This window comes from Petaurus breviceps, unplaced genomic scaffold (genome assembly GCF_028583685.1).
Source record: "Petaurus breviceps papuanus isolate PSGF00001 unplaced genomic scaffold, PetGlider_PUasm1.0 126, whole genome shotgun sequence".
Taxonomy (NCBI): Eukaryota; Metazoa; Chordata; class Mammalia; order Diprotodontia; family Petauridae; genus Petaurus; species Petaurus breviceps.
The window spans coordinates 40,646,823-40,674,507 of record NW_027185655.1 but is presented as its reverse complement, the minus strand read 5'-3'; the positions used below and the strand labels follow the sequence as shown (position 1 = coordinate 40,674,507).

The window sequence follows — 27,685 nt, the reverse complement described above, 5'->3', positions numbered from 1 at the left end:
CTGGAGTAGTTCTAGAACAGGATCCCCCTGGGCATGGAGGATAGAGATGAAGACCTCATAGATGGTAGCCACTCCATCACCCAATACCAAATCCTACTCACCTGTAGCAGCCCAGAGTGAGTCTACCCTGTATCCATCTTCAGCCTTGGATTGGGAAGTGTCTCAAACTCTCTCCTCTGGTTTTCTCTTCCCAAATCTGTTGGAAAGTAAGAAAAACTTGAGAAAGTAAGCTTTAATGAACACCGAGAGCAGGTCTGTCCTCACCTTAGTGGGAGAAGATTGCATTAAAGCCCGCTTATATCTTTGCAGATGACCTCTGGGTAATTTCAAAAACTCTAGACTTTGAGTTGGATACTTTCATTGCTTGCAGTGTTTTTTTTGGACCATCATCATACAATGAGGTGGAGCTCCTGCCTCTGAAAGGCTATTTCCCTTCAAATTGGCCATATGACAGTAAGTAATGCCGTATAGTATTTAGTTCAGTATAGTTTTTCCATTTCATTTTTTGTTTGTTTCTTTTGTTTTAAAAGATGGAAATATAGTACAAGCATAGCACCTGTATGGGAGAAAGTTTTATTGTGTTCCAGCTGAATCCCTATAGTACATAAGTGCCCACATTTGGCCTGTTATGGTTTACTCAAAGAGTATTTTTTTTAATGGAATGAGATGAAGTCATAAAGACGAAGTTTTAGTTTTGCACAATATTTGTTATAAGAGACTTTTGTGGATAGTTTCTTTTATAATAAATGTTCATTTTTGTGATCTTTCTCTAGCGGTGGTTCATGCTTTACTGGTTTGTAATGCTAGCACAGAGCTGACAACTTTGAGAAACTTGCAAGAATACTTCAATCCAACCGCTCTGCCTATAATACAGCACCTGTTAACAATGTATGTAATTAATCATCATTGATTCAGTAGTATTCACAAATGACTTATAAAGGAACGTGAAAATACCATCAGCATAGGCCATAAATATTGCAAATGAAATTCAAAGTTTCATTCAAGGAATATAATTGCACTGTTTTTTTAAAATCCATCATAAATCAATTTACTTTTCTGTTAGACCATTAAACATGATAATGATAGTCTAAATCAATCATTAATTTACAAGTATCATTCATATTAATTTCATTTCTTGTGTATCCATGCCTCACTACTTTCCTTTTATACTTACTGTGAACATTTACTTTTAAATTGAGTATTATAGATGTATTTATAATATGAATCATGTGTCTTAGCTCATAACTGCTTTATTATGACCAGACTTTATTTCTCATTTTTTTCTTATTTGGAGAATAACATTTGGACAAATATATTAAAAGAATATGAAAATAAATATTTTCTACTTAAAACTATCTTCTCAGAGGTTTTTTCTAAGAAGTATTGCACAGTATGTACACTTTAAAATATTGATAATTATTACAATTCAATTCGATAAACATTCATTATGAGGCACATAATAGAAGAAAAGTGAAGGCTTTGAACAAGACACAAGAACTATATGTAAACATAAGCTGCAGATGTAAAAAGTGATGTTGCTGTTTAATAACTCTCACTCCCCAATAAGATCATGGAGAACAATATATCTGCGGTCCTTCTACGTTGTTTTTAATACCAATACTCTTGTTAGACACTGGGAATTCAAATATTCTTACCTGTAATAAAAACTCACCCATTATTAAATCTAAATAGTATCGGTACATGATTTAGAAGAGGTCCATTTTGATTACCACAATGAAGTAAAAGAAGGTTCTTATGTAACTCATTCTCTGTGTAATGTAACTTGACCTAAAGAGGCCTGAAACTTATTTTTACTTAAACTTGAGAATACTGATGGATTTTAGTGTCCTAGAAAAAGCAAAGCCTTATATAATCATTTTCAAGGTAGTTTCTTCCTTGGGATGTATATAATTTACCTAATTTCTTGTCAATAATTTCTCTAAGTTACTAATGTAAACTCCAGATTCACCTAATTTTACTTGCTGCATTTGTCCTAGGTCTTCCCAAACTGAACACAGCAATAACAAAATCAGCAAAAGAAAGTTTATTCCACCAGCACTCAACAGGAGTTCTAACAACAGCTGTGAACCACTCAACCCAGAAGCAGCAGTGCAGCTAGCGAAGGAGATGATTCAGATATATAAATTAAACATGGATCAGGCCACAGCTCTTGTTCAGATAGCACAAATGGTGACATCCCCTGGAAATGTCAGTGACCTCCACGAGCATCATACCATACCTATCACAATCATACACGGTGAGGGGTGAGAAGAAAAAACCAGTTGTTCTGCTCTCTTTCCCATATGGACAAGCATTCCTATTTCTTCCATGGATCATGTTATGACATAGTTTCTCTTTTCCTCATTCTCATTTACCTCTCCTTGCTACCTTCCAATTAACCAATGTCTCTCCTAAAATGTATCACTCAGAACTATACGTAGTACTCCAAATGTGACCTGTACAAAGAATGGTGGTGGGTCTTTCATTTTCTTTTGGACACTAAACTTCTGTAAATGAGTCTGAAGTTGCACTGGTATTTTGGCAGCCATTTCATGCTACTAATATAGTTTGGGCTTTCAGGCAGCAAAAACCATTAAGTCTTTTTTACATGAACTGCTTTTAAGCTGTTCTGTATTATATAGTTATATTTTTAAACCTAAGTGTAGAATTTTTTGTTTATTCTCGAGAGGTTTTACTGTGTTATATCTGGTCTATTCTTATTAAGCTCTATTTTAGACTTTTATTTTATCATGCAACATAATAGTGATTTCACCAAGTTTTGTTGTCTTCAAAAAACATGATGTACATGCTATCTATGCCTTCATCCACTTTATTGGTAAAATTGTTGAATAATATATGGCCAAGAGGACTACAGAACCTCCGGTTGACATTAGCATATTTGTCAATGCTGTTGAGGTTAAATCAGTCAACTAATTTTAAATCTATCATGCAATAATGTAGTTTACATATGATCCACCCCCAAGAATGTTTTCTTATGGTCATTTATAACTTGTAAAGTTCCTTTTGAAAATTTTTGTTTGTATTTTTTTTTAAAGCAATTGGGGTTAAGTAACTTGCTCAAGGTTACACGGCCAGTTATTTCTGGGTGTGGTGCTAAGTATCTGAGCCTGGATTTGATCCCCAGGTCATCCTGACACTGGAGCCAGTGCTCTTACTCGCTGAACCACCTGACCTCCCCTTTGTTTGTATTTTTTACCATGTATCTTCTGGGGAATGGCTTTTGCTTTATATATTTGTGTTATTCCTCTGAATGTTTTGGATGTCAGCCTTTAATTGGTGATATTTGATGCGATTATTTTCCTCTACCATTTCTTCTTTTTTTTCCAAAAATGCAATTATGGCCATGTTATTCTCCTACTCAATAAGTTCTACAGACTTTCTGTTGCTTCTGGGACCAACCTTTGTCTGGCATTTAAAATCTTTCATTCTGACTCCATCCTGCCTCTCTGGTCTTTTTACATGTCACACTTTTTCTCTTATTCTGCAGTTCAGCCAAAGCTGACTTCTTGCTTTTCCCCAAATGTGACCTTCCATTATGCATCACCATGCCTTTGCACCCGCTGTACCCCTCTCTGGGAGACATACTCTCCTAACCTCTGTCTGTTAGACTCTTTTTTTCCTTGAGACTCAGCCTAATACCTTTTCTGGAGCCCCTGGCTCCTGGTGTACATTTCCTCCACCCTTCAGTTTTGAATTTATTGCTGATCTGTTTTATGTGCATTTCTACATAGATGTGTTGTCTCTCCCGATAAAACACAAAGTCCTTGAGATTAAGAACCATTTTCTACTCATGTACCCTAGTGCCAGGTACATAGAATGTATTTAGTAAAGATTTTTGGATCGAGTAATGAATTTGATTCTGTCCCCATTGACTTAATTCATTCAAAAGCTTTAATTTTACATAGCCAAAATTGTCAGTTTTATCTTTTGTGATTTCCTTTTTGTCTTTTTTGGTTAAGAATTCTCCCTTTAACCAGTTGTAAAAGATTTCTGATCTTGTTCTATTCTATTTTTTTATGGCATGCCCATTTTCTTTCTCATCAGAATTATTTGTGATTATGTCCATCATCCCTCTTGAGTAAATTTCCCTCTTGGAGTCTTTGACCTTAGGAAGATTTCACAGGGCAAGTGAGTTTTCAGAAGACAGAAGAAAACATTAATTTATTCATAAAATAATAGTGTCTGCTGTATAGCTAACTTTTAATTTTCAGTGTTTTAGTGTTTCTTCACATTTCTTTCTCATCACTGTATTTCACAACCCATTTTTTAATGTGTTGAAAATTTCATTGCTGTGCTACAATAAATAAGCATTTTTATAGCTCCTACTATGTGCCAGGCTTTACAAATATCTCATTTGAGCCTCACAACAACCCTGTGAGGTAGAATCTATTATCATCCCTTTTTACAGTTGAGGAAACTGAGGCAAAGATGAAGTGGCTTGCCCCAGGGTCACACAGCTAGTGTCTGAAGTTGGATTTGAACAGAGGTTTTCCTGATTCTAGGTCCAGTGCTCCACCTAGCTGCCTTAGAAGATAATCAGAAGATTTGGTTGATTAATTTTCTTATTGTTGCCTCAGCACTTAAAAATGAGGAGAGTCACCCAAGATCTAATCTGTCACGATTTAAAATTAGCAGCTGCTGCAAAGGAAGGTTTTTTTTAAGGCTAACAACTTTTCATGTTACCATAACAAAAAGACATACTAGGAATACCCATTATGCTTCTTTCTAGTTTCAGGGACTTTAGCTATAGGTTGTATGGGAAGCTTTTCCCACACTAAGCTATCTCTGTAGGATTTACCCTGAACCAAAGTGAAGGATCTGTTGTGAGGCAAAGCTGAATGCTGTGAAAACAAAGATGGGCAATGGATCTAATGAAAGTAGCAGTATTTTATATAGAAGATAATTTGGGCCAAATTCACTTTCATGTTTCTGGAATTCATTTATTTGGAATGCTGCCTCTTTATCTCTCCCCCTCTCTTTACCTTCCAAAACAACTAGGTGTTTTTGGAGCAGGGAAGAGTTATTTACTGGCAGTGGTGATCTTATTCCTTGTACAGCTCTTTGAAAAGAGTCCAACTCCTACAGGTGTAGATGCAAGGCCATGGAAAATTCTGATTTCTTCTTCCACCAATGTTGCTGTGGACAGAGTACTCCTTGGGTAGCTATAAACTTTTTATTTAAGGGGTTATCTATATAGATAATAGATTAATCATTTGACTAGCTACATGGGCAGATAATAGTAAAATATCTAGACTATGTAATTGTCCTATTATAATTTTAAATTAGAAGGATCCAGAAAGGGATAAGAAAGATTAAAGATGTATTTGGACATCGATCATATTTCTTCATGGGTAGGGTCCTATTAAAAATGAAAAGAACAATACAGTATTTCACAACTGCCAAATGTGTTAAATTAAAATGTTTTGTAGGAGATGGGCCTTTGTACTTATCATCAAATAGAAGATCTGGGTTCATAGCTTGCCTCGCATACTTAATAGCTGTATGAAGATGGCCAAACCACTTTCTCAGCATTGGCTTTGTCTTGAAAAGTGACAACAGTGGTACCTGTAATACTTGTCACAGTGGGTTGTAATAAAGATAAATCACTTTGCTAATCTTAAAGCAATGTTTCAATGTCATTAAGTATTATTCAGCCAACTGTTTTTCAGCCTCAAAATTGAAAGTTTGACTAGGACCAATTATAATGTGGCTAGAAAAATTAGTTTATTTGCTGTAAACTGACATTAGAATCTTGTGGCATATGTATTTTGGCATTATGCATTCTTTTTAAAAGCCAGTATCATCCTTGAAGTATTTGTGTTTATAACTTCTCACATATGATTTCACTGATGATTCTTTTAGTAACATGTATCTTAAATGTAACGTTGATTTATTTAGTTTATATTTTAGTATCATAAAGTGACTTCTTGGAAGGTGCTTATTTTAATTTTGAGGGGAGATACTTATTTTATAGTCTACTTCTAAAATGATCAGAATCTTATTTCTTGTCTCCCTCCTATAGGCTACTCAGTCTTGGATTTGAAAAATTTATCAGAGTTGGGAGCATTAGAAAGATTTCCAAGCCAATTCTACCTTACAGGTAAGAATCTTCAGTTTCAGGATTTACAATACTAATCAATGAACCTTACACAATTTCCAGATATATGGCTTTAGTTTTGTGCTTTTTAGAAGATGAAGGAAGAAAATTGTGCTTCAGTGGATCTATAATCTCTGATTGATGTGAATATTCTGAGGGTACAGGTTGCAATCCAGCCATTTATCATTTTAGACAACTCTTGTTCATGACCTCCTCAAATCCTATAGAGGAGACTCACCCAACATAATTAGGACCCTGCCTCTTGATCTTGGTAGGTCGGTATGTGGACTAACCATCTGTTATTTTTCACTTTTGCTACATGACTTCCATTTCCAGTTCTCTGTCAGTTTGGTAATATCTTTTTAAAGTTTTTCATGTATATGGTTCACTTTTCCAAATACATTATAACCTATCTTTGCTCACCATGAATATCTCATAAAAATGAGATGAATTGAAAACATTTGGATGTCTGGAAATTTCGATTCCTCAAAAGTTGTGGTATTACATAGCTCACAACATTATACAATCACCAAAAGAGCATTGGTTTTAAAAAGTTTGGATTTTGTTTCAAAAAGAAACTCTAGGTCATTAAAAGACTTGTACACTTTCCCAGATGTAAATCTTATCCCCTGTCATAAGCTGTTTAATTTTGGACCCAGTTCATTGTCCATCAGCAGTGTCCGCCCTGGGCTGTCCATCCAACTTAATATCACTTTCCAGACAATAGACATTCTGAGGATCCATAGCAAAACTAGATCTACTTAATAAGTAAAGGTTGAAGAGTTCTACATTTGCATTTGGTGAATTTCACAAAATCTCAGTTGAAAGGCATCTCAGAAATCATCTGTATAACTTGTACCTGAATAAGAATACTCTCTAATGTTTTTTTTAAAGGTCCTTTACTGATCAGAAAACCATTGCCTCATATTCTGGGAAAACCCTAATTGTTAGAAAATCTTATCTTAGATCAAGACTACACCTGCCTCTCTGCAAATTTCATTCATTGATCCTAATTCTGCTCTTTGGGCCAAGGCCTAATCCTTCTTCTGCAGGATGTTTATACATATTCTTTAGGATGCTGTTCCTTTTATCTAACTGTATTTCATTAAAGGTCCTTTTTTCGCCATAGGATTATATTCAGTGTTTTGGACTTAGGTTTTTCTGCAAGTTTATAGTCTTTGTCTTCTGGGATATAATATTCTAAGCTCTCTGCTCCTTAACAATTCTGGCTGCTATATTGTATGTGATCCTGACTGTGGCTCATTGATACTTGAATTATTTCTTTCTGACTGCTTTTATTAATTTTTTCTTTGATCTGAAAGCCCTGGATTTTGGCTATAATATTTATGGGAGTTTTCTCCTCAGTCTGTTTTATAGGTCATTTGTTTTGTTTTGTTTTTTAAACTAATTGGGGTTAAGTAATTTGCCCAAGGTTACACAGCCAGTTATTTTGTAGGGGTGTTAAGTATCTGAGGCCAGCACTGATCCTGGGTCCTCCTGACTCCAGGGCCAGAGCTCTTACTCACTGCGCCACCTAGCCGTCCCAGGTCATTTGTTTTTGCTATGTGATTCCTTATGTTTTTTTCAGACTTTTGACTTTATTTTTATATTTCTTGTTGTCTCATGGAATCATTGACTTCTTTTCGGTCCATTCTATTTTCTCAGAGTTTGTTGTTTAGGCCAGATTTTGTACCTCGTGCCAAGTAGTTAATTTTCTTTCCAATTCTTTCTTTCAAAGCTCTTATTGCTTTTCCATTTTTCCCGTAGCCCTCTTATTTCATCTATTTAAAAAAAAACAACCCATTTTTCAACTCTCTTTTACCTCTTCTAGGAATCGTAGTTGGGCTTTTGCCTAAGATGTGTTTTCCTTTGAGGCGTTACTCGTAGGCATTTTACTCATTTTCTTCTGAGTTTGTCTTGACTATCCCTGCCACCATAATAGCTTTTTTTTTTTTTTGCTTTTTGGAGCGGGAAAGGCAGGGCAATTGGGGTTAAGTGACTTGCCCAAGGTCACATGACTAGTAAGTGTTAAGTGTCTGAGGCCAGATTTGAACTCAGGTCCTCCTGAGTCCAGGGCCGGTGCTCTATTCACTGTACCACCTAGCCACCCCGATAATAGCTTTTTAATGGTGAGATGCTTTTTTGTTTGCTCATTCTTCTGGCCTGTGTCTTGACTTCAGACTTGATGTTAGGGGCCAGGCTCTGTGCACTTCTGGAGGGAAGATTTGGGCTGGATCTTTTGCTGCTTTAAAAGGACTATTGAGTGCTGTGTTGTGGTCATGAGCTCAGAGATAGGTTGAGAACCTGTAAGCTTTCAGGACTCCCAGAGTGATCAGATGCAGAGCAAACTCAGAGTGTTTATTCTCTGTTCTGAGCTCTGTAATTTCCTGATCTTGGTTGGTGTCTGAACAAGAGTACTCACTGCGGAACTCTCTGCCATCTGAGAAGCTCTGATGATTCAATGAGGACAGAACCACAGGCTTCCCTTTGGAAGCTCCTACCATGGTTATATTTCTTTAAGTTTCATCGTGCGCTCTAAGTAGGAACTGGGAACTCAATCTATTCCTGAACCTTGAGCCACATAACTTCCGTCTGCTTCTGAATTTGCTCCTCTTGGGCCTATGACCACTTACTCCAGAATGTCACCCCATGGGGCGTTCTCAATCCATCCTGGCTCTGTTACCCTGGAACTGGACAGTGGATGACAAAAGTACCCCTCAGTACCTGTTCCTGCATGCTGCTGTAGTTTGTGGGGCCCTGGTTTTGGTCTTGGACTTCCTCTTACCATGATACATGGCCTCTCCCTGCCCTGGAATGTTCCAAACTACTCCTGACCAGACCCAGTCATCAGGGTCTATAGACCTCTCTGTCTCCCTATCCTGACCCAGCTCAAAAAATTTACTGACTGATTTTTTTTTTCAGATTTTCCCCCATCAGAATTTGGTCTACTATATTTTCTAGTTCTGTTGGAAGAGGTTTTTTGTTTGTTTAGGGGGCTAGGGCAGAGAGATCACTGTACTTTGTGAAGTTTAAAAAGTTCTAGAGACATAATTTCTGGGCAATTAGTAATTAATAATGCCAACATTTTTAATAAAAGGTCGATGGCATTCTCAAAGGCCAAAGACAGTTATGGCAGCAGGAGCTCGGCATATATATCCTTGAAAGAGGGGTGTTCCTGAGGGTGGCAATCAACTCTGATTGCTTAATAATTAATGAGAGATGGAATATTACAATGAGGGACTGAGAGTGACATCATATTACTCTTGAACAGAGATACTATCTCTACACCCAGACCTTGAACAATCTAAACAAAGAATCTATATCCCCTACCTAAGTATAAGCAGAAGGGAGTTTCACCTTAGATCTGGTTAGGTGGAGTAGCAATACCCAGATTGAAGAGTGTTAATCCTACTTTCCATCAGCCCTGTCCTTGAGAAATTGGACAAGACCATAGGACGGGAGCTCCTCAGTTGTATTAATTGGCTAGAGATTTGGACAAGAAAATAGGACGGGGGAAAAGAAGCTTGAGTCTTCCCCATTTTAATAATTGGCTATTAATATGAGAGAGAAATAATTATTTCTGTAAACTTCCTGCCACTCTGCCATTTGGCTTTGCCCTCACTGATAATGTTTTTATTACTATTTCTTGCTTATATGTCATTGTTGGTGATGTGCTACATAACCTCCTTATAGCCACTATACATCTTTCTGTTGTCCCTTGCAGCCACCATTTTGATTTTTTCTGATCTTGGCATTCATTGTCCCCAAAATATTTAAATTTAGCTGATTGCTTCAGAACTTCAGAAATATATCCTAACCCACTATTTTCCTCTTTATTGATTTGGGGCCAAGCTCATTGTCTATGATACCTGTCCAACATATATGAACTGGTGGACGTCCAGCTGCATGTTATTATATGGGTAACATGCATTCTTCATCTACTGAATGTTTTCCTCTTTGGATTGCTAGATTAATCTCCTTTTTAGTATCTATGAATCTTATGGAAGAGGTCCTGTAGTACTTTGGGACTTGATATAATTAATGTAACATTATTCATGAACAAGGACATCTGGTGGACCTTACCATCAGTATTAAGGCCATTTTCTATTTGGACTTTACCTATGTCTTCTTTCTCAGGACAGTGATAAACATCTATAGCAAGCACGTTTTCCTTTTTTATGCCTTACCTGGAGGTTTGTTGAAAAAAATTCTCTGTATTCTCTGCTTTTGTGGGGGGATTCTTATATAGAATCTAGCATTTAGGGCAGCCAGGTAGCACAGTGAGTAAGAGCACTGGCTCCAGTGTTGGGATGACCTGAGATGGAATCTGGGCTCAGATACTTAGCACCACACCCAGAAATAACTGGTCGTGTAACCTTGAGCAAGTTACTTAACCCCAATTGCTTAAAAAAAAAAAAGAACCTAGCATGTATATGAAGACAGATATCAAAGTAGGACTCTAAAGGCCTAATTTTATCTACATTAAAAATGTCTTAAAAAAAAGTAATCAGCAAATACAAACTGGATTTTTGATTCTACCTCTCAGTTACTTACATGACAGTGAAGATGTGAACTGCACTGGGTAATCACCTGAAAAGCCTGCCTTTGCCTTTCACACTTTTTTTTTTTTGCAGGGGGGAGGGCAGGGCTATTGGGGTTAAGTGACTTGCCCAAGGTCACACGGCTAGCAAGTATTAAGTGTCTGAGGCCGGATTTGAACTCAGGTCCTCCGAGACTGGTGCTCTATTCACTGCACCACCTAGCCACACACATTTCACACATTTTCATCAAGATTACTCTTGACATGTGCTTGGACATTTCTTATCAATATTTTATATAATTCTCATTAATATTTTTATAGCTAAAATAGGCATATGGGTCAGAAGTTACTAACGTCTTCACTATTGACTTTTTTGAGTAATAAAACAATTTGATATTGCCTAATATTTTGAAATTTTCCCCCTATTTAAGATATATTAAAAATCAGTCCTTGAGTACCTTTAAAATTGTGACAGTTCCAGGATGGATTTCTTCTGTATTTATTTGGTCACATTCTTCTCAACATCTTTTTCTTTTTGAGTGCTAAATCTACTTCTTCATAAAGTATATCAGGTACCCTCAAGTTGAGTGCAAATGTGACGGTTTCACTATCACTGAGTGAGGATCAAAACAGAGCATAAGATCCCAGATTTAGTGCTAGAAGGGGGGCCATCTAGGCCAGCCCCCTCATTATACACATAAGGAAATTCAGGCCCAGAAGTTTGGAGTGTCACAGTGATAATAAATAGTTAGGATTTGAACCATGGCCTTCTGACTCCAAGTATTACACTCTTTCCCCTTCACCATGCTAACTCGATAGGTTACTAGTTAAAGCTAGAAAATCTGTTCCATTTTACATTGTCCTTCCCGTTTCATTTGTAAATACCTGTGGGATGATCTGGCTTAATTAGTCTTGTACTCCAGTTTTGATAGACTGTTTTTCTTTTCCTGCTTTTCTTAGTTTTAGAGGCAAAGCTTTTGGAAATGGATAATTCTTTTCTCCAAATGTTTCAGAGATGAATGTATATTCTTTTTTTTTTTTTTTTGCTTTTTTGGAGGGCAATTGGGGTTAAGTGACTTGCCCAAGGTCACACAGCTAGTTTTTTTGTGTTAAGTGTCTGAGGCCGGATTTGAACTCAGGTCCTCCTGATTCCAGGGCCGGTGCTCTATTCACTGTGCCACCTAGCCACCCCGATGAATGTATATTCTAATCCTATGTTGCCTTTAGCTTATATCTTAATCTACTTATCAAGAATTTTTCAAATTAAAAATTTTTTTTTCTCTTTTTTGGAAAGGGGAAGGCAAGGCAGTTGGGGTTAATTGACTTGCCTGAGGTCACACAGCTAAGTGTGAAGTGTCTGAGGTCAGATTTGAACTCAGGTCCTCCTGACTTCAAGGTTGGTGCTCTATTTACTGTGCTGCCTAGCTGCCCTTAAAAAAAATTATTAACTCAGTATTTTCATCTCTGCTCCTGATTAAAAGTGTAGAACTACATATGCCATTCTCAGATACCATCTTCTTATCCAGTTATGCACTTCCCAGATACACTTTATTTTCCTCTTCCTAAGTCTCTACCCTTTCAGTCAACAGCAGGGTTAAAAACACTGTCTGTTCTCCTAGGGTCTTTGATTTCTTGCCCAATGCTTTAAAATTTCCAGAAATGCTACCTAGGTTCCTTCTGGTGGCATCATTCAGTCCTACTCAAATCACTGCAAGTGGGCAGTGGTTATCAGGTTTGACAGGTCTTGGAAGCTCTCCATCACATCCCAGATATGTGCCTGATAGAGAAACTTAATAAAAGCTACATAAATTCAATTTATCTCTATTGTGTTCATTTTTTCCATTAAGTTTGCATGCTGGTTTAGGAAATGAAAATGAGCAATTAAAGGAGCTCCACGCACTGATGAAAGAAGACCTGACACCTGTAGAAAAAATATATGTGAGAAAAAGCATCGAACAACATAAATTGGGCACCAATAGAGCTTTGCTGAAACAGGTACCAATCAATCAAAAAGCATGATTAAGTATCACTAAATGTTAGCCATCAGGGCTGCAAAACCAAAATACATATAGATGTATTGCTAAACGTTTTATTAAATTGTTTTTAATGTAGTATTTTAAAATTTCTATTGATAATTTTCCTTTTAGTTTTCCCCAAACTAGTCTATTATAGTGCATATTAAGAAATATTTTTGTATTCATTGAATAACACTGTTATTCATTTTGAAAACTAGAAAGGTAAGAAAAATAGATTCAGTTCACTCAGCTTTGCAGATGGCCCAATGCTGGGAAGGCTAGTGAGCAGTGGATGACGGTCAGACTCCAAAAAGTTTTTGACTGAAAGAGAAGTGTCCAATTCAAGAACCTCAGTCTACAGAAGTCTCTAGCGCTCTAAACCAGATTAAAATGTAATTGGGAAATGTTTAACAAGATAAATAGAAATACAACAGAGACAATGTTAACTTATCGTCTCCGAAGTTCCTGTGTGGCCATCAGGAATCTCATTCTGTTTGAGTTTGATGCCAGTGGGCTAGAGCTTAGGGTTGAATCAAATAGGATGAAATTCAGCAGGGAGAAATGCAGTTTTGTACTTGGATAAAAAAAAAGTCCATTTTATGATTATTAGAAAGGGTAGGCATGGTTAAAAGGAAGTTTGTCTAGAAAAATATGTAGAGGTTCTAGTGGAGAGCAACCTCTGTATGCATGGGATGTGACAGCTAAAAAAACTAAGATGAACTTGAGACTACAATGGGGACTTAGCTTCCAGTAATAGAGAGGTGAGAGCCCCACTGCCTTTGTCAGACCTCATCTGGAGTATTGGGTTTTGTTCTAGGAAGCACAGTTTAAGAAGGACATTAATAAGCTGGAGAGGTCTAAGGGAGGATCATCAAGATAGTTAAAGAACTGGGAATGTTTAGCCTGAAGAAGAGAAGGCTGGGGGTAAGGAGGGAAATGGAGGCATGATTGAAGTTTTTAAGTGTTTGAAGGACTAACTGGTCAAAGAGGGATTAAACATGTTCTGTTGGCCCTAGAAGACAGAGCCAGGAACAGCAGGTAGAAATTGCAGAAGCACATTAAGCTTGATGTCAGAAAAACTTCTTCATAAATTGTGCTTTACGGAAGTAGAATGGGCAGCCTCAGGAGACAGTGAGTTTGCCCTCCTTGGAAGTCTTCAGGTAGAGATTAAAACACCATTTGTCAGTATGTTAAGATGAAGATTCCTTTTGAGTGTAGAATGGACGACACAGAATGCTGAGGATTCTGTTAAATTTACAAATTATCTTTCTCTTTCCAAAGGGTAAATATAAATGTAGTCAAGATTTATGCTTTGATTAGAGGTGTAGTCTCTGAGATTCACATTTATTTTCAAAATATGATTTTTCTCCCATCCCTCCTTTGTTAGTAGTAAGTTTATTAGTATTAAGTAATCTAGTCTGTAATCAAGGTACAACTTGTTATATTAAAATTCCAAACAATTAACTGGTTTATTTGAATTGTAAATAAAGGATAATTCATGAACTTAATTATTCTTCTCTATTGAGAACTTAAACCTGGGGAAGGGGAGGTATCCTGCATACTACATTTATTCAGCTACATTTGAAAGGCTAAAACATTTGTGATATGTCATATTTGATATTTTTAATGTCATTATTCTAAAGACTTCATTCCCACTCTTATTAATAGTCCTATGAATTACGTAGCAAACAATTCTGTTATTTCCATTTAAAATGTGGAGATAATGAAACATTGGGAACGTTAATGAACTGGTCAAGATTTCAGATTGTCATTAGCTGGTCTTAGATTAGAACTCTGATTCTGTCCTGTAGTTCAATTTTTGAGAGCTCTTTAGTGATGCTTAGTTGTCAATACTTTCTAACTAACAATAGAATCATTTTTTGAAATACAGGTACAAGTAGTTGGAATAACCTGTGCAGCCTGCCCATTCCCATGCATGAATAATCTTAAATTTCCTATAGTTGTATTGGATGAGTGCAGCCAGATGACAGAACCTGCTTCACTCTTGCCCATTGCAAGGTAATTAAAAATTTTCTGTTTAAAAAATAGCTTTAAAATTCCACCATCATGAAGATTCTCAGCAATTCAGATCTTAATCAATTAACTGTTTTCTAAGAGGAAAAATGGTAAAGAAAATAATATTTTTTTAAATGAAAGAGAAAAAAACTTACTCTCTTCCTCAGAGGTTGGTCCAGATAAACTTTATGAAGTGCCATCTGGGTCTAAATTTCTGAGAAGTCACTAGATTTTACTAATAACTATCAGACTGTAACAGAGATAGATTAGTTTCTACTGAGGGACGAGAAGGAGAGGCAGCATGTAAGGGTGTTGGAAGTAATGGCCCTTACATTGGAAGACCTACCTTCAAATACCACCTGACGCTACCTGAGATCTCAGGGAGTGCTCTCATCCTCCCAGGGCCTCAGTTTCTTCAGTCTGTAAAATGGAGGGGTAGAACTAGATGATTTCTGAGGTTTCTTCCAGTTCCAGATCTGTCATCATTGGTTCTCACTTGGTCTGAGGATTCCCCTTCGCTAAGAGGATCTCCTGCCATTCCACAGCTTTAACCTTATTTTGGTTTTGAGGCTCTAGACCAGTAATCCTTACCTTTTTTTGCATGTCATAGAGCAGCTAACTGACCCATTCTCAGAGTAACATTTTAAATGCCTAAAGTAAAATATATAGGAGTACAAAGGAAGCCAGTTATATTGAGCTGCAGCTGTCAAAATATTAGAAAGACAAGTTTGTGGACTTCTAGCTAAGACCCCCTGCATCAGAACAAGGAAAAAACAACTGAATAGTAAATGAAAGTTCTCTTTCTTCATAAACTTAACTCTATAACTGTATCTAAATAACATGTGTCAATGCATATACGTGGGTACATGTGTGGATAGTACTGTATGTATATATACACATATTGCACATATTACATATATATGTGTGTGTGTGTATATATATATATATATATATATAAATGTAAACAAGTGCTGATTAAGATAATCAAAACAAATACTTTAAGTATAGAGTCAACTCAGAATAAAGAAGAAATCACAGGTAGGTAATAAAGACAGGAAAATCTTTTCATGAAACATTTCATTTGGTGCTATAGGTGTGTATGTATGGATATCCTAAGAAAGCCAAACCAATCAAAGATGCATGGATTTAGAGCTAACTGAATGTGAATTATCTGTTCCTTCATTGCTTGAATTTGTTTTACAGGTATTTTTTCAGTCAACTCGATTTAAATTTTAGGATTTTTTTGAAATTTTTGTTTTAGGTTTGATTGTGAAAAACTAGTTCTTGTTGGAGACCCCAAACAGCTACCTCCTACCATTCAGGGTTCCGAAAGTGCCCATGATAGTGGGTTGGAACAAACTCTCTTTGACCGGCTTTGCTTAATGGTATGTAAAGTTAACCTTGTCCAAGGTGATTTTATGGCACATGATATACAGCTTTTGTGAAGGAACTAATATTTGGGAAAAGAAAATGTCTACATGTGAAAAAGCACACTTACAAAGCAACATAATGAGTACAGTTTCAGATAATATAAACTAAATGTTTAAGTGCAGAATCAGCCCAGAATATAGGAGAATTACACTGGATGGCTATATTTGTATAATAACAGTAAATCTTACTAGAAAACACTCACTCCACCAATAATAGATTGTTCAGATAGATAGACAGATTGATAGATAGGTAGATAGATAGAAAGGCAGATTTTCACTGTAACACTTAGTGTCTATCTGAAGCGTGTATTATTCTTGCTTGTTAACATCTGGACCACCAAAGAGTTCTACTGTTCATATTGAAGCACATAGTATTTAAGTAAAAGATTTATTTCATTTGAAAAATGTTTCCTACTAATATTTTGACACAATAGAAACCTTAATTACAGTGTATTTTAATAGATAAATGTTTTCGTTTAAATTATTCTATACAGATGAATCACAAAGAATATAACTTCTCCCTTTTTTTTCTGGACCTAGTACAATGCCTTACACATAGGTGTTCGTTGAATAAAAGAAGTTTAACCCAAAGGAAAACATTACCTGGTGATGAATTATGGTTTCTACATTAATTAGTATTTTTGAGTATTTTACAAACAAGGGATGGAGGCAATGCTTAGGACATAGTGGGTGATGTATGATAGGTGGTATAAGCCTCACCTTGACCATGACAGGAGAGGGATTCCCTTCCACTGGGACACAAATATCAGACCCAGGAGCCCTAGTTCTAAACAGAGGCTTAAGGATCTAAGGGGCATCACAGGAGGGGAATTCCCTGTCATTGGGACGTGAGGTTCAGACCCTCAGCCCTTTCTCTCTTTGGTGAAGGCAGGAGCTCCTGCCCATGGAGGTGAAGCTGCTGAGCATCTGCATCCCAGCCCTGGTTAGTGACTTAGAGATCTAGAGGGAAAGGGATTTTACTTTAGGTGAAGCATGAGGTTCAGTGACTAACCCTTACTTGTTCTGCAGAAGACAAAAGGTGGTAGCCATGCTGCCTTTCCCCCCCGGTCCAGGAGGTATAGCTGCCAGGAAATGTAGTTTTGGTCAACTTCCCATGAACTGAATGGAGGTACTAATGGTCCTCACCCAGCTTATTACCCTTCCAGCCAGTTTAGTAAGATGCTGACAGGAAGGGATGACTCCCAAGAGTCATTATAGGAGACTTTATTAGCAGTGTATTGACACTTAACCACCAGAGGTTGGTGGTAGATGTAAACAAGGACCAGAGGCCCGTGCAATGGATCAAACAGTGAAACTTATAGGAAAGGGAGAGAGACAGGATACAGGAGGTTCCAATCATGAAATTTGGCAATACCTATGAGAAGGAAGAACTAATCCCTGGGCATCAGCTGAGGGTGAGGCACGACCAGGCTACCAAGGGACTGCTAGTGATTGATCTGCTCACTAGTGATTTGAATGGGGTTTATATAGGGATCTTCAAGATGTTCCACTGACCATCTGTGTGGTGATGGGGATCTATCTCCCAGTGCAGGGTAAGGAAAAGACCTCTCAATATTCAGACCATTGCCATCTCAGACAATGATGGCATTAGGCCAAGAAACAGGGTGGGAGGTGGCCACTTATCAGCACTCATAGTCAGGGAGGGTCAAGGCATGGGGCAGAGTTCAGCAAGCCAGCTTGAAAATTTCCACAGCAAATTAAAACTGCATCACAAGTCACAGTTACAAGATGGATCCCAGGTTACAAAATGGAGTTTAATAAACATGAAAAGGCCACACAGCAATGCCTGTTTCCACTAAAGATCCTTAATAAATGTTTGTTGAATACAGCGTGGTATAGCAGATAGAGTGCCAGACTCTGAGTCAGGAAGACAAGTTTGAATCCTGTCTCCTAAACTCTTAGACAGTAGTAAATGTCTGACCCTGCACTAGTTAGCTTTTCTGGACAGTACTTTTTTCATATGTAAAATTAGGGCATTGGACTTAATAACTTTTAAGGTCCTTTCCAACTCTAAAGCTGTGTTCCTATGATTGATTAACTGATTAAGATAAATGAACGAACGAATGAATGAATGAATGAATATTTGCATGCAAACACATACATATGTGTGCAAATAAATAAACATTTTTGTGTGTATGCATATGTATATTTTTAAGTATATACACACCAACCATCTAGTTGTCATCATAATAGCAGAATATCATAAGAGATTCCGGGATGGGTCGGATCAATGGATCACCTAGGCCAATATTATGATTCCAACATTGGCATGCCAAGGATTGTTGTATGGGAGAGGCCTCAACCTCAATTGCATGAATTAGCCATTATGGAGCTTTTATCCATGCATTTATCTAAACCTTTCTTCAGTCTCTTTGTTTCCATCTTCTATCACTTCTTGTGATCACGAATTCCTTAAGTTTATCAGCTTGGGGAGAAGAGTCCTTTTATGTGCCCTAAAATTAACTCCAATCTTTGGGTATTGTTCTCTGATTGGTGACTCTGTTCCCATATCCTCATTGATTTTATAAACTTGAATCTTATCTCTTCCTAGTCTTTATCTTTCTAGAATTGAATACTAATTTTTTTCAATCTCATAGAAATTTTCTCTTTCGTATTACTTTTAGTTGCCCCATGCCTGTTAGTCAACAATATTCAAGAAACATTTATTAATTGCCTGTTTTCTTAGGTACTGAGCGATATACAAAAATAACTAGAACATGACCCTTGTCCCCAAGGAGCTTAGAAATCCAGTAGAAGAAATATGATATGTACATAAGCAATTAATACTACAAAAAAAAAAAAAGAAGATAGTAAGCCCATAAGGGAATTACAAAGAAAGTGCAATGAGAAAGATGCAGCTTGAAGACTGGGTAGATTTTCAGCAGGTGGAAATCACCAGCAAAAGAGTGAAGTAACAGTCTAGCCATAGATAACTGGCTTATACCTTAAAACTCATAAGCTTAATAACCTTTTGAAATCTTAGTTTGTATATGTGATATTCGACTTCCTTGAAAAGCTTCCCATCATAATAATGTGAAAACTTTACTGTGTATCTTCCGAAATATTTGTGAATTATTAAATAAAAATAGTCCTTCCATCAGTCCCTGAAGGACATTAGTATTAATATTTCTCTACCCTGAGAAGCATCCTTTTAAAACTATCCTTTGTTTCTAATCTTTAAGACATTTATTTATGACCTTGCTGAATAAAATGGAATAACATAAAATTCCCCCGAATCTCATGATAGCTGTTTTTCAGAGCCTTTAGGATGGAAATTTATCAAAGGCTTTTTCTCATTTTTTTTTAAGCAATCAGGGTTAAGTAACTTGCTCAGGGTCACACGGCCAGTCATTTCTGGGTGTGGTGCTGAGTGTCTGAGCCCAGGATTCAATCTCCAGGTCATCCCGACACTGGAGCCGGTGCTCTTACTTGCTGAGCCACTTGGCCACCCCTAAGCAGTCGGGGTTAAGTAACTTGCCCAGGGTTACATGGCCAGGGGTTTCTGGGCGTGGTGCTTATCAAAGGCTTTTTGAGACATTAAAGTAATGTCTTTTGTTGTTGTTGTTCAGTCACTTCACTCATGTCTGACTCTTCATGACCCCATTTGGTGTCTCCTTGGGAGAGACATTAAAATGGTTTGCCATTTCCTTCTCCAGCTCATTTTACAGGTTAGGAAACTGAGGCAAACAAGGGTTAAGTGACTTGCCCAGGGTCACACAGCTAGTAAGTGTCTGAGACCAGATTTGAACACAGGAAAACAAGTTTTCCTGACTCCAGGCCTGACACTCTATCTACTAAGCCACCTAGCTGACCCAAAGTAATGTCTTCTGACTCCCATTTGCCCTTCAAAGAAATGTGTCTCATTACTGAGGCATGATTTTTCTCACATAGAAACTGTTGCCTTTCCCCCACTAGGTTATGCTTGCTTATATGTTCATTAGTCTTATACTTGTTAATATGGAATATTTTAAAAGCTCTTCAAAATACTTTAATATTATTTCAGAAATACTTTCAAATAGATTTCTAAGACTATTGAAAAGACAGATAGGAATCCCATTGTACTTCTCAAGTATAATGATGTTTTTAAGTATAAAGCAAAATTGGAATCTTAATCTTATGATTTATCAAAAGAATTGACCTACAGCAGTGTCATTATGGAAAAACTCCTTTACCATAAACTAAGAGAGAAAATTATTTATTGAATTACCTTTGCTGTTGTCCATAATTTTTTTTTTCCTAAGGATCACTATTCAAATTTTTAGCCAGGCTAACTGCCCTTAGCATATGAAAACAACCCCAGCCAACATTTATTGGATAATTGGTTAAAATCAGAAATATTTAAATTCTGTTGTTTGGGAGAATTATATCAGTTTATTAAAGAAATATTATCTGTTAACATCTTTGATTTTCAGTATTTATTAATTTGACATTATTTAACTCTTAACCCACCTAATAGCATATCTGGCAATTTAAAAATTCCTTTAAACATTATTGTTCCTTTTAATTGGAAAAAAAAAGTGTGTTGGTTTTTTTTTTTACCTACCTTGTTTTTCCACATTTAAATTCTATAGGGTCACAAAGCAATTCTACTGAGAACTCAGTACCGTTGTCACCCTGCTATTAGTGCCATAGCAAATGATCTCTTCTACGAAGGATATTTAATAAATGGCATTTCAGAAATAGAGAGGAGACCTTTATTAGAATGGTTGCCAACTCTGTGTTTCTACAATGTCAAAGGAATCGAACAGGTAAATAATAAATTTTAATTTCTAGCAGAAACTAGGTTCTTACAGCTTGTTTTTAATCTCCACAAAATTTTGCTTATAAAATTTGCCAGCCTTTCATGGAGAGTAATTTAAGACCTATTTCCTGTTCCAGATTGAAAGAGATAACAGTTTCCATAATGTGGCAGAAGCTGCTTTTACACTCAAGCTTATTCAATCACTGATTGCAAGCGGAATAGAAGGATCCATGATTGGGGTGATAACATTATACAAATCACAGATGTACAAGGTTTGTGTTACACTCTTAGCCAGATGTGACCATAAAACCTTCCTGTTTTGTATTTTTATTTTATACCAATTTTCCATCTTTGGTTTTTAAAGTCCATTGTTACTTACAGGATTATAACTGAAATGCTCTGGTTTTGGTCTGAATGGTCTGGCTTTTTGTCTCTTTAATTAAATATAAGTCTAACAAGGTTTAATTAAATTCATTTTACAGCTGTTACAAAAAGAATGCAAATAAACAAATTAGAGAGGAGTGTGGTGCGTGCTTTGTGTTTTGAAACAGATGGTATTGAATTTGTTTTCAAAAATGGGCTTTATTATTACATTTCAGCAGCAAATCAAGGATAGACACTACATATTAATGTATACATGTTGAAATACTTTTTTAAAAGCCTGTTTTCATCTGTAGAGTATCCATATGCCCCATATTTGTACATTCAGAAAAATTCTATTATCCATGGATGAATGATTAGTTCTGATTTTATCTTGGAATTAGTATTGTTTGCCCTGCTAATAATTCAGAAATGACTTAGCCAAATAAGTTAGGGTTGCAAAGAGACAAAGAATTGCAAATTGTCCACCACTGGCTAGAAAAACTAAAAGTTTGTGCTTGAGCATTTGCAGCCAACAGCCACAGGGTTTTGTTATCTGTGCTCAGCCAGCACATGCTTCAAGAATGTTTCTCTGGTAGACTGAGCATGAGCAGAGTTCTTCAGTATTCTAACCGGAGACATCAAAGAGTAGCCCCCAAACAAGGCCTTTTAAAGGACAATCAATCCTCTCTCTCTTCTTTAGCTTCTCACTCTGTTTAGCACCGTGTATTGTGACCACCCTAACCTCAAGGCTGTCCAGGTGTCCACCGTTGATGCCTTTCAGGGTGCGGAGAAGGAGATCATCATCCTCTCCTGTGTGAGGACAAAACAAATTGGATTCATTGACTCAGAAAAGAGAATGAATGTTGCCCTGACAAGAGGGAAAAGGCACTTGTTGATTGTGGGAAATTTGGACTGTTTGAAGAAGAACAGACTATGGGGGCAGGTGATCCAACACTGTGAAGGTAAAGTGGGAATATGAGGATTTTACCAATATTGAATTAAACTTGTTTTTTGGAAGATTTTTCAAGGAAAAAAAATCCCAAAATTTCCCAGGGAAGGGGGAAAAAAATGCAGCACTGTGTTTTTAGCATGATTCAGATATGATTATAACTTACCTTCATTTTCATTCACACATGAAGTTGATTTCACTAGCCTAGGAAGCTCTCCCAGCATGGCTTGTATGAAGTAAAGACCCATGTCCTGTGCTTTTTTTTTTTAGGAAGAGAGAATGGATTACAGCATTCAAGTCAATGTGAGCCAGACCTGAACCTCCTTCTTAAAAGCTATCTGGAGAAAAGGACAGAAGAAAAAGAAAAAAAGAAAAAAGAGAACTCTAAAAAAAAGTCTCTTTAACGAAAAGACATGATATAGTCTGCTATTTATGTGAATTAAAAGGTATTTGATGACAATTTTTTTATTATTAGAAAATCTTGGATGCAGGAAATATTACTCTATTCTTCTTGTTTTTCCCACACTGTTTTATTTATAATGGTACCTTTAGATGAGAGGCAGTTGTAAATAAATACATGTTGTAAATAAGCACATGATGTTAAATAAACTCACCAACAATGGTTTTACCTAAAGAAATACAAATTATTTACCATCACATAAGAATGGAATATAAAATGCTATAATCTATTAACTTTTTGAGGTTTTGGTCTTTCCTAAACCATGTGGTCTGTATACCAAAGGACCTAAAATGTCAGTGGGGAAATGGCATATACCAGGGTTACACAGTTTCTGAAGTAATTGCTTCCAAAGTCTGTGTCCCCAAGCTCCACCTAGCAGATTGAGGCTTCTTCTTGGTTCTTTCAAGGCTGCTTTTGGGATCCTTATCAAAGTCTTTCACAATACAAACCTGGCTGAAATGCCAGGAGATGGGTAATATGGATAATATTTCTCAACACCTTAATTGATGGTTCTACATCTGCTATACAAATAATTCCAAAGAGTGTTCTTTTTATTGTTGTGTTTTTGCCAACTTTGTTATTGTTGACTCATTTAAGTTGCGTCCGACTCTTTGTGACCCCATTTGGGGTTTTCTTGCCAAAGATACTGGAGTGGTTAATTCTCCAGCTTATTTTACAGATGAGGAAACTGAGACAAACAGGGTTAAGTGACTTGCCCAGGGTCACACAGCTAGTAAGTGTTTGAGTCTGGGTTTGAACTCAGAAAGATGAGTCTTCCTGATTCGAAGCCCAGTGCTCTGGTTTTGCCAACCTATATATTGCTTTTTGAAAAGAAAATAACATAAGCAAATGCAGTTTTCATGTTTTTCAGATATAATGAGATACTTACAATGGAACCGAGTATTTAAGGTATCCTATGGTTTTTTTTTAAAGCAATTGGGGTTAAGTAACTTGCTTGAGGTTACACAGCCAGTTATTTCTGGGTGTGGTGCTAATTGTCTGAGCCCGGATTTGATCCTAAGTCATCCCGACATTGGAGCCGGTGCTCTTACTTGCTGTGCTACCTGGCTGCCCCAAGGTATCCTATGTTTATAGTGATAACTCCATATAGTAGCCTCCAATTGAAATTACACTAAAATTATGCTTCCTAACTTTGTGTCCAATTAAAACAATTTAAAATAAGACAAAAAAATACATATGTATTTTTGCCTTATGGTCTAAACATTTAATAAGCTTAAAACAATAACATTTTTATTCTGCTTATAAAATTGATGGAAATTACATTAACTATAAAATATGTAAAGGAATATATATATATATAGTAAGTCCTATAACAAATATATTAATTTCATAATAATAGGAAGTGGGGTTATTTTGTCTTTCCTTATATGTAACAAACTGTCTAGGCCTCGGTCTTTCATGATTAATTCCGACAACTGCTTATAATTACTAATTATAGTTTATATCATAGGAGCAGAGGTCATTTAATCCATTTCCCTCATTTTATAGCTGTGAAACAATACCAAGAAGCAGAAGAAAGGCCAAAACAGAGATACTTAAAGCACAATTCCCTACCCTTTCCTAAATTGGTTTAATTGCTGTAATTTGGGCTTATTACCCTCACTTGGAGAACTCAGTATGTTTGTGCAAACAATTTCACATGAAGAGATAGTATGGTTTTGTCCTGGAGAGATGGGCTTCATGACTTTGTTTATCCATAAACTAATAATACTTGGGTATTTATTGAGTGTATTCATTCAGTGCTCAAGCACTTCCTTCATGACTATAGCTTGTAGCCTATACATGCCATCTCATCCTGCATGATTCTTTTCCATGTCCTCTTTCTTCCATAGAGGATCTACCTACTGTGCAAAAACATTCCTCCAGGTTTCTTAGTCTCTTTGAATAGCAGGGCAACACATGGACTTTTATTATATGATGAGAGAAGTCTATATTTCTAGCTATCTGCGTCTGATGATTTCATGCTATTTCTTGCATGTTTGACTACATGCTATACTCTTACTCCGCCATTTTGGCTCCATCCAGCATGCTATACTCCTTTGGCTAAGTACCATTACAGGGTCACCTGCAATGTTAATTCACTCACAGTGATCCATGATGCATAAGAACCATATGGTGAGGGGCAGCCAGGTAGCACAGTGAGTAAGAGCACTGGCTCCAGTGTTGAGAAGACCTGGAGATCGAATCCCGGGCTCAGACACTTAGCATCTACCCAGAAACACCTGGCCGTGTAACCTTGAGCAAGTTACTTAACCCCAATTGCTTAGGGGCAGCCAGGTGGCTCAGCGAGTAAGAGCACCGGCTCCAGTGTCGGGATGACCTGGATCAAATCCGGGCTCAGATACTCAGCACCACACCCAGAAATAACTGGCCGTGTAACCTTGAGCAAGTTACTTAACCCCGATTGCTTTAAAAAAAAAAAAAAGAACCATATGGTGTCTGGGAAAATATTGGCCTTAATCAGATGGATGCTTGTATAAAGTAGCAGTTTATAAACATCAAGCCATGCTCAACTTCCTAAGTGCAACCCAGCTGACCTGCTCTCTTCCTAATCAATTCTCTGTGATATCAGATCTCACTGTCCATCTGCAGTGCTTGTTCAAGATGGATATTGATGGAGTAACTAGCAGTCACTCCTCTGACTGGATAACGTAACCCATGCAAATATTCAGTCTTCGTCCACTTGGTTTTTCCTTGTGGAATGCTAGGCTAAACTCTTCTGTGAATCTCATTTGGTAGGTGCTATGGTGTTCTGGGGCTAGATACAATAAAGAGAATGTCATCTACAACCAGCATCTGGAGAACCTCACCATCTATTAACAATCCCTCTCATCTTTGGATTTGGCACAGAACATTTTCTGTGACAAACACCTTAGGCAAGTATATCCTTAGGGGTGGGGAACCTGCAGTCTCAAGGCCACATGTGGCCCTCTAGGTCCCCAGGTGTGACCCTTTGACTGAATCCAAACTTCCAAGTTCGAGGATTCATTCATAGGGCCACACTTGAGGACCTAGAGGGCCATATGTGACCTCAAGGCTACATGTTCCCCACCTCTACTAGCTTATGCTTTGTGATACTGCTGAAAAGATCCTAAGCAAAATTACCTTTATGGTTGTACCTCCCAAGGAATTAATCTGTAATATACATGGATAACAGTGCAATTTTATGGTTCTTAGGATTTTTTCTCCTTAAAATGAAAGAATTTATCAATTTCTACCCATTCTTATTCCTACATTAGGCAGCAGATACTCCTCCAAGTAAGTGATTTTTGTTTGTGTGTTAAATCATGTCCGTGGTAGGAAAGGAAAAAGAGAGCTCACAAAAACTAAAGAACCATGTATCCTAATGAGATTTTATTAAAGATTATTCTTTCCCACTAAAGAAGCTTCAAGAGAGCTAGAAACAGTAAAGCTGAAGATCTTTAAACCAATGAAAGATCAGCTCATGGGCAGCGGCTCCAAAGATAACTTTCACTTTTTGATTAAGAAAAGCCTCATGTCTGACATAGACCACCAATAATGCTTCACCAGTTTTCTTTTCCAACAAGTGATTGATGGAGAAGCAAGGTGTTATCTCCTTTCTATACCTTGAGATCTCTGATTGTGATTGATTGAGGGAGAGAAAAGGAAAGGAGGGAGGAGAGAGTCACTCACCTCTATGCCAAACTTGGTGGAATCTGTTCTTGAAGGGGCTTTGTGGCCTCAGGTAACCTCTGAGGAACTTTCCTAGAAACGAGGACCCCACTCCTAAAAGATGGCCCTGAGCCCATATAGGGACTACATGGCAGAAAAGATGTCAAAGTTTGTTCATAGCCTGAATTTCTGACAGCTCTCCACATCAATCAATTACCCATTTAGTTGTTAAATGCCTCCCATGTCAAAGAACCTGCTAGATATTGGGAATACAAAGGAAAAAAATGACAGTCCTTGATTCCAAAGAGTCTACATTTTGTCATGGGAAATAACACAGAAGTGTATATAGAATAAATAAATACAAAGTAGTTTAAGGAGGGTGGGTGGGCAACAGCAGCTGGGATCAGGAAATGCTTCCTGTAGATGGTGCCTTACCTGTCTTGAAGTAAGGGATTCCAGGAAGCAGACTCAAGGATGGAGAGCATCCTATGGTGGATGGCGTGTGCAAAGGTATGGAGATAGGATTTGGGGTGCCATGTGTGAGGAACAGAATGAGGACTATAGAGCAGGAGGTAGAGATGTATAATGAGGCTGAAAGCACAGATTAGGCCAGTTTGTGAGGGATTTGAAAGTCAAGCAGAGGAGTTTATATTTTGGCCTAAAAGCAAAAGAAAGCCCCTGGAGAGGGGGAGAAACATACAGTTATAATTAAGGAAAATCGCTTTGGCAGCTGTGTGGAGGATGGATAGAAGTGGCAAGAGACCAGGCGAGAGACCAGCAGACGATGGATAAGAATCTGAACTAAGGTGGTGGACACATGAGTAGATGAGACAGGATCAGAGATATTATGGAGGCAGAAATAGCAAGATTTGGCATTTGACTGGCTATGTGGGGTAGGGGAATCAGGAATCAAAGATAATGGGGAATTAACCTGGGACCCTGATTCACAGGATGATAATACCCCCGACAGAAATAGGGAAATTTATAAGACTTGGGTTTCAGGGAGAAGATAATAAGTTCTATTTTGGACATGTTGAGTTTAAGACATCTATGGAATATCCAGTTTGAAATGCCCAGTTTGGCAGTTGACTATGGGATGGGTCCTCAAGAGAGACTATGTCAGTCTTTACACTCCAAAGCGTGCTATCTGTATAGTAAATAGGTTAACATTCAATCCGGTCTTTTTATTATTTTATATTGAAGTGCCATGCATATATAACATGACCCAGGAGGCAATTATTAGGGACTAGAATTGGCCCTAATACAATGAGAAACACAATTGGAAAAGAGTCATTAAGTCTGGATTTACTCTATTGGGTCAAATACTTTTCTTTTTTCCTTCCTTCCTTCCTTCCTTCCTTCCTTCCTTCCTTCCTTC

At 37.3% G+C, this 27,685-nt stretch overlaps 2 protein-coding genes across 3 annotated transcripts in view; one reads left to right on the top strand and one right to left on the bottom strand.

Moving 5' to 3' along the window:
- Window positions 1-22,882, top strand: part of ZGRF1 (zinc finger GRF-type containing 1) — a 76,439-nt gene extending 53,557 nt beyond the window's left edge. For both annotated transcript variants that reach the window (XM_069095299.1, XM_069095291.1), the window contains 12 exons: window positions 310-453; window positions 774-888; window positions 1,998-2,257; window positions 5,020-5,179; window positions 6,044-6,121; window positions 12,506-12,653; window positions 14,565-14,692; window positions 15,951-16,074; window positions 20,712-20,888; window positions 21,019-21,153; window positions 21,945-22,206; window positions 22,464-22,882. In XM_069095299.1, the coding sequence (XP_068951400.1) occupies window positions 310-453; window positions 774-888; window positions 1,998-2,257; window positions 5,020-5,179; window positions 6,044-6,121; window positions 12,506-12,653; window positions 14,565-14,692; window positions 15,951-16,074; window positions 20,712-20,888; window positions 21,019-21,153; window positions 21,945-22,206; window positions 22,464-22,597 (1,865 nt within the window). In that variant the 3' untranslated portion in view covers window positions 22,598-22,882. The remainder of the gene's footprint in view (window positions 1-309; window positions 454-773; window positions 889-1,997; window positions 2,258-5,019; window positions 5,180-6,043; window positions 6,122-12,505; window positions 12,654-14,564; window positions 14,693-15,950; window positions 16,075-20,711; window positions 20,889-21,018; window positions 21,154-21,944; window positions 22,207-22,463) is intronic.
- Window positions 1-27,685, bottom strand: part of LARP7 (La ribonucleoprotein 7, transcriptional regulator) — a 234,375-nt gene that overhangs the window by 83,763 nt on the left and 122,927 nt on the right. The gene's annotated exons all lie outside the window — the stretch shown is intronic.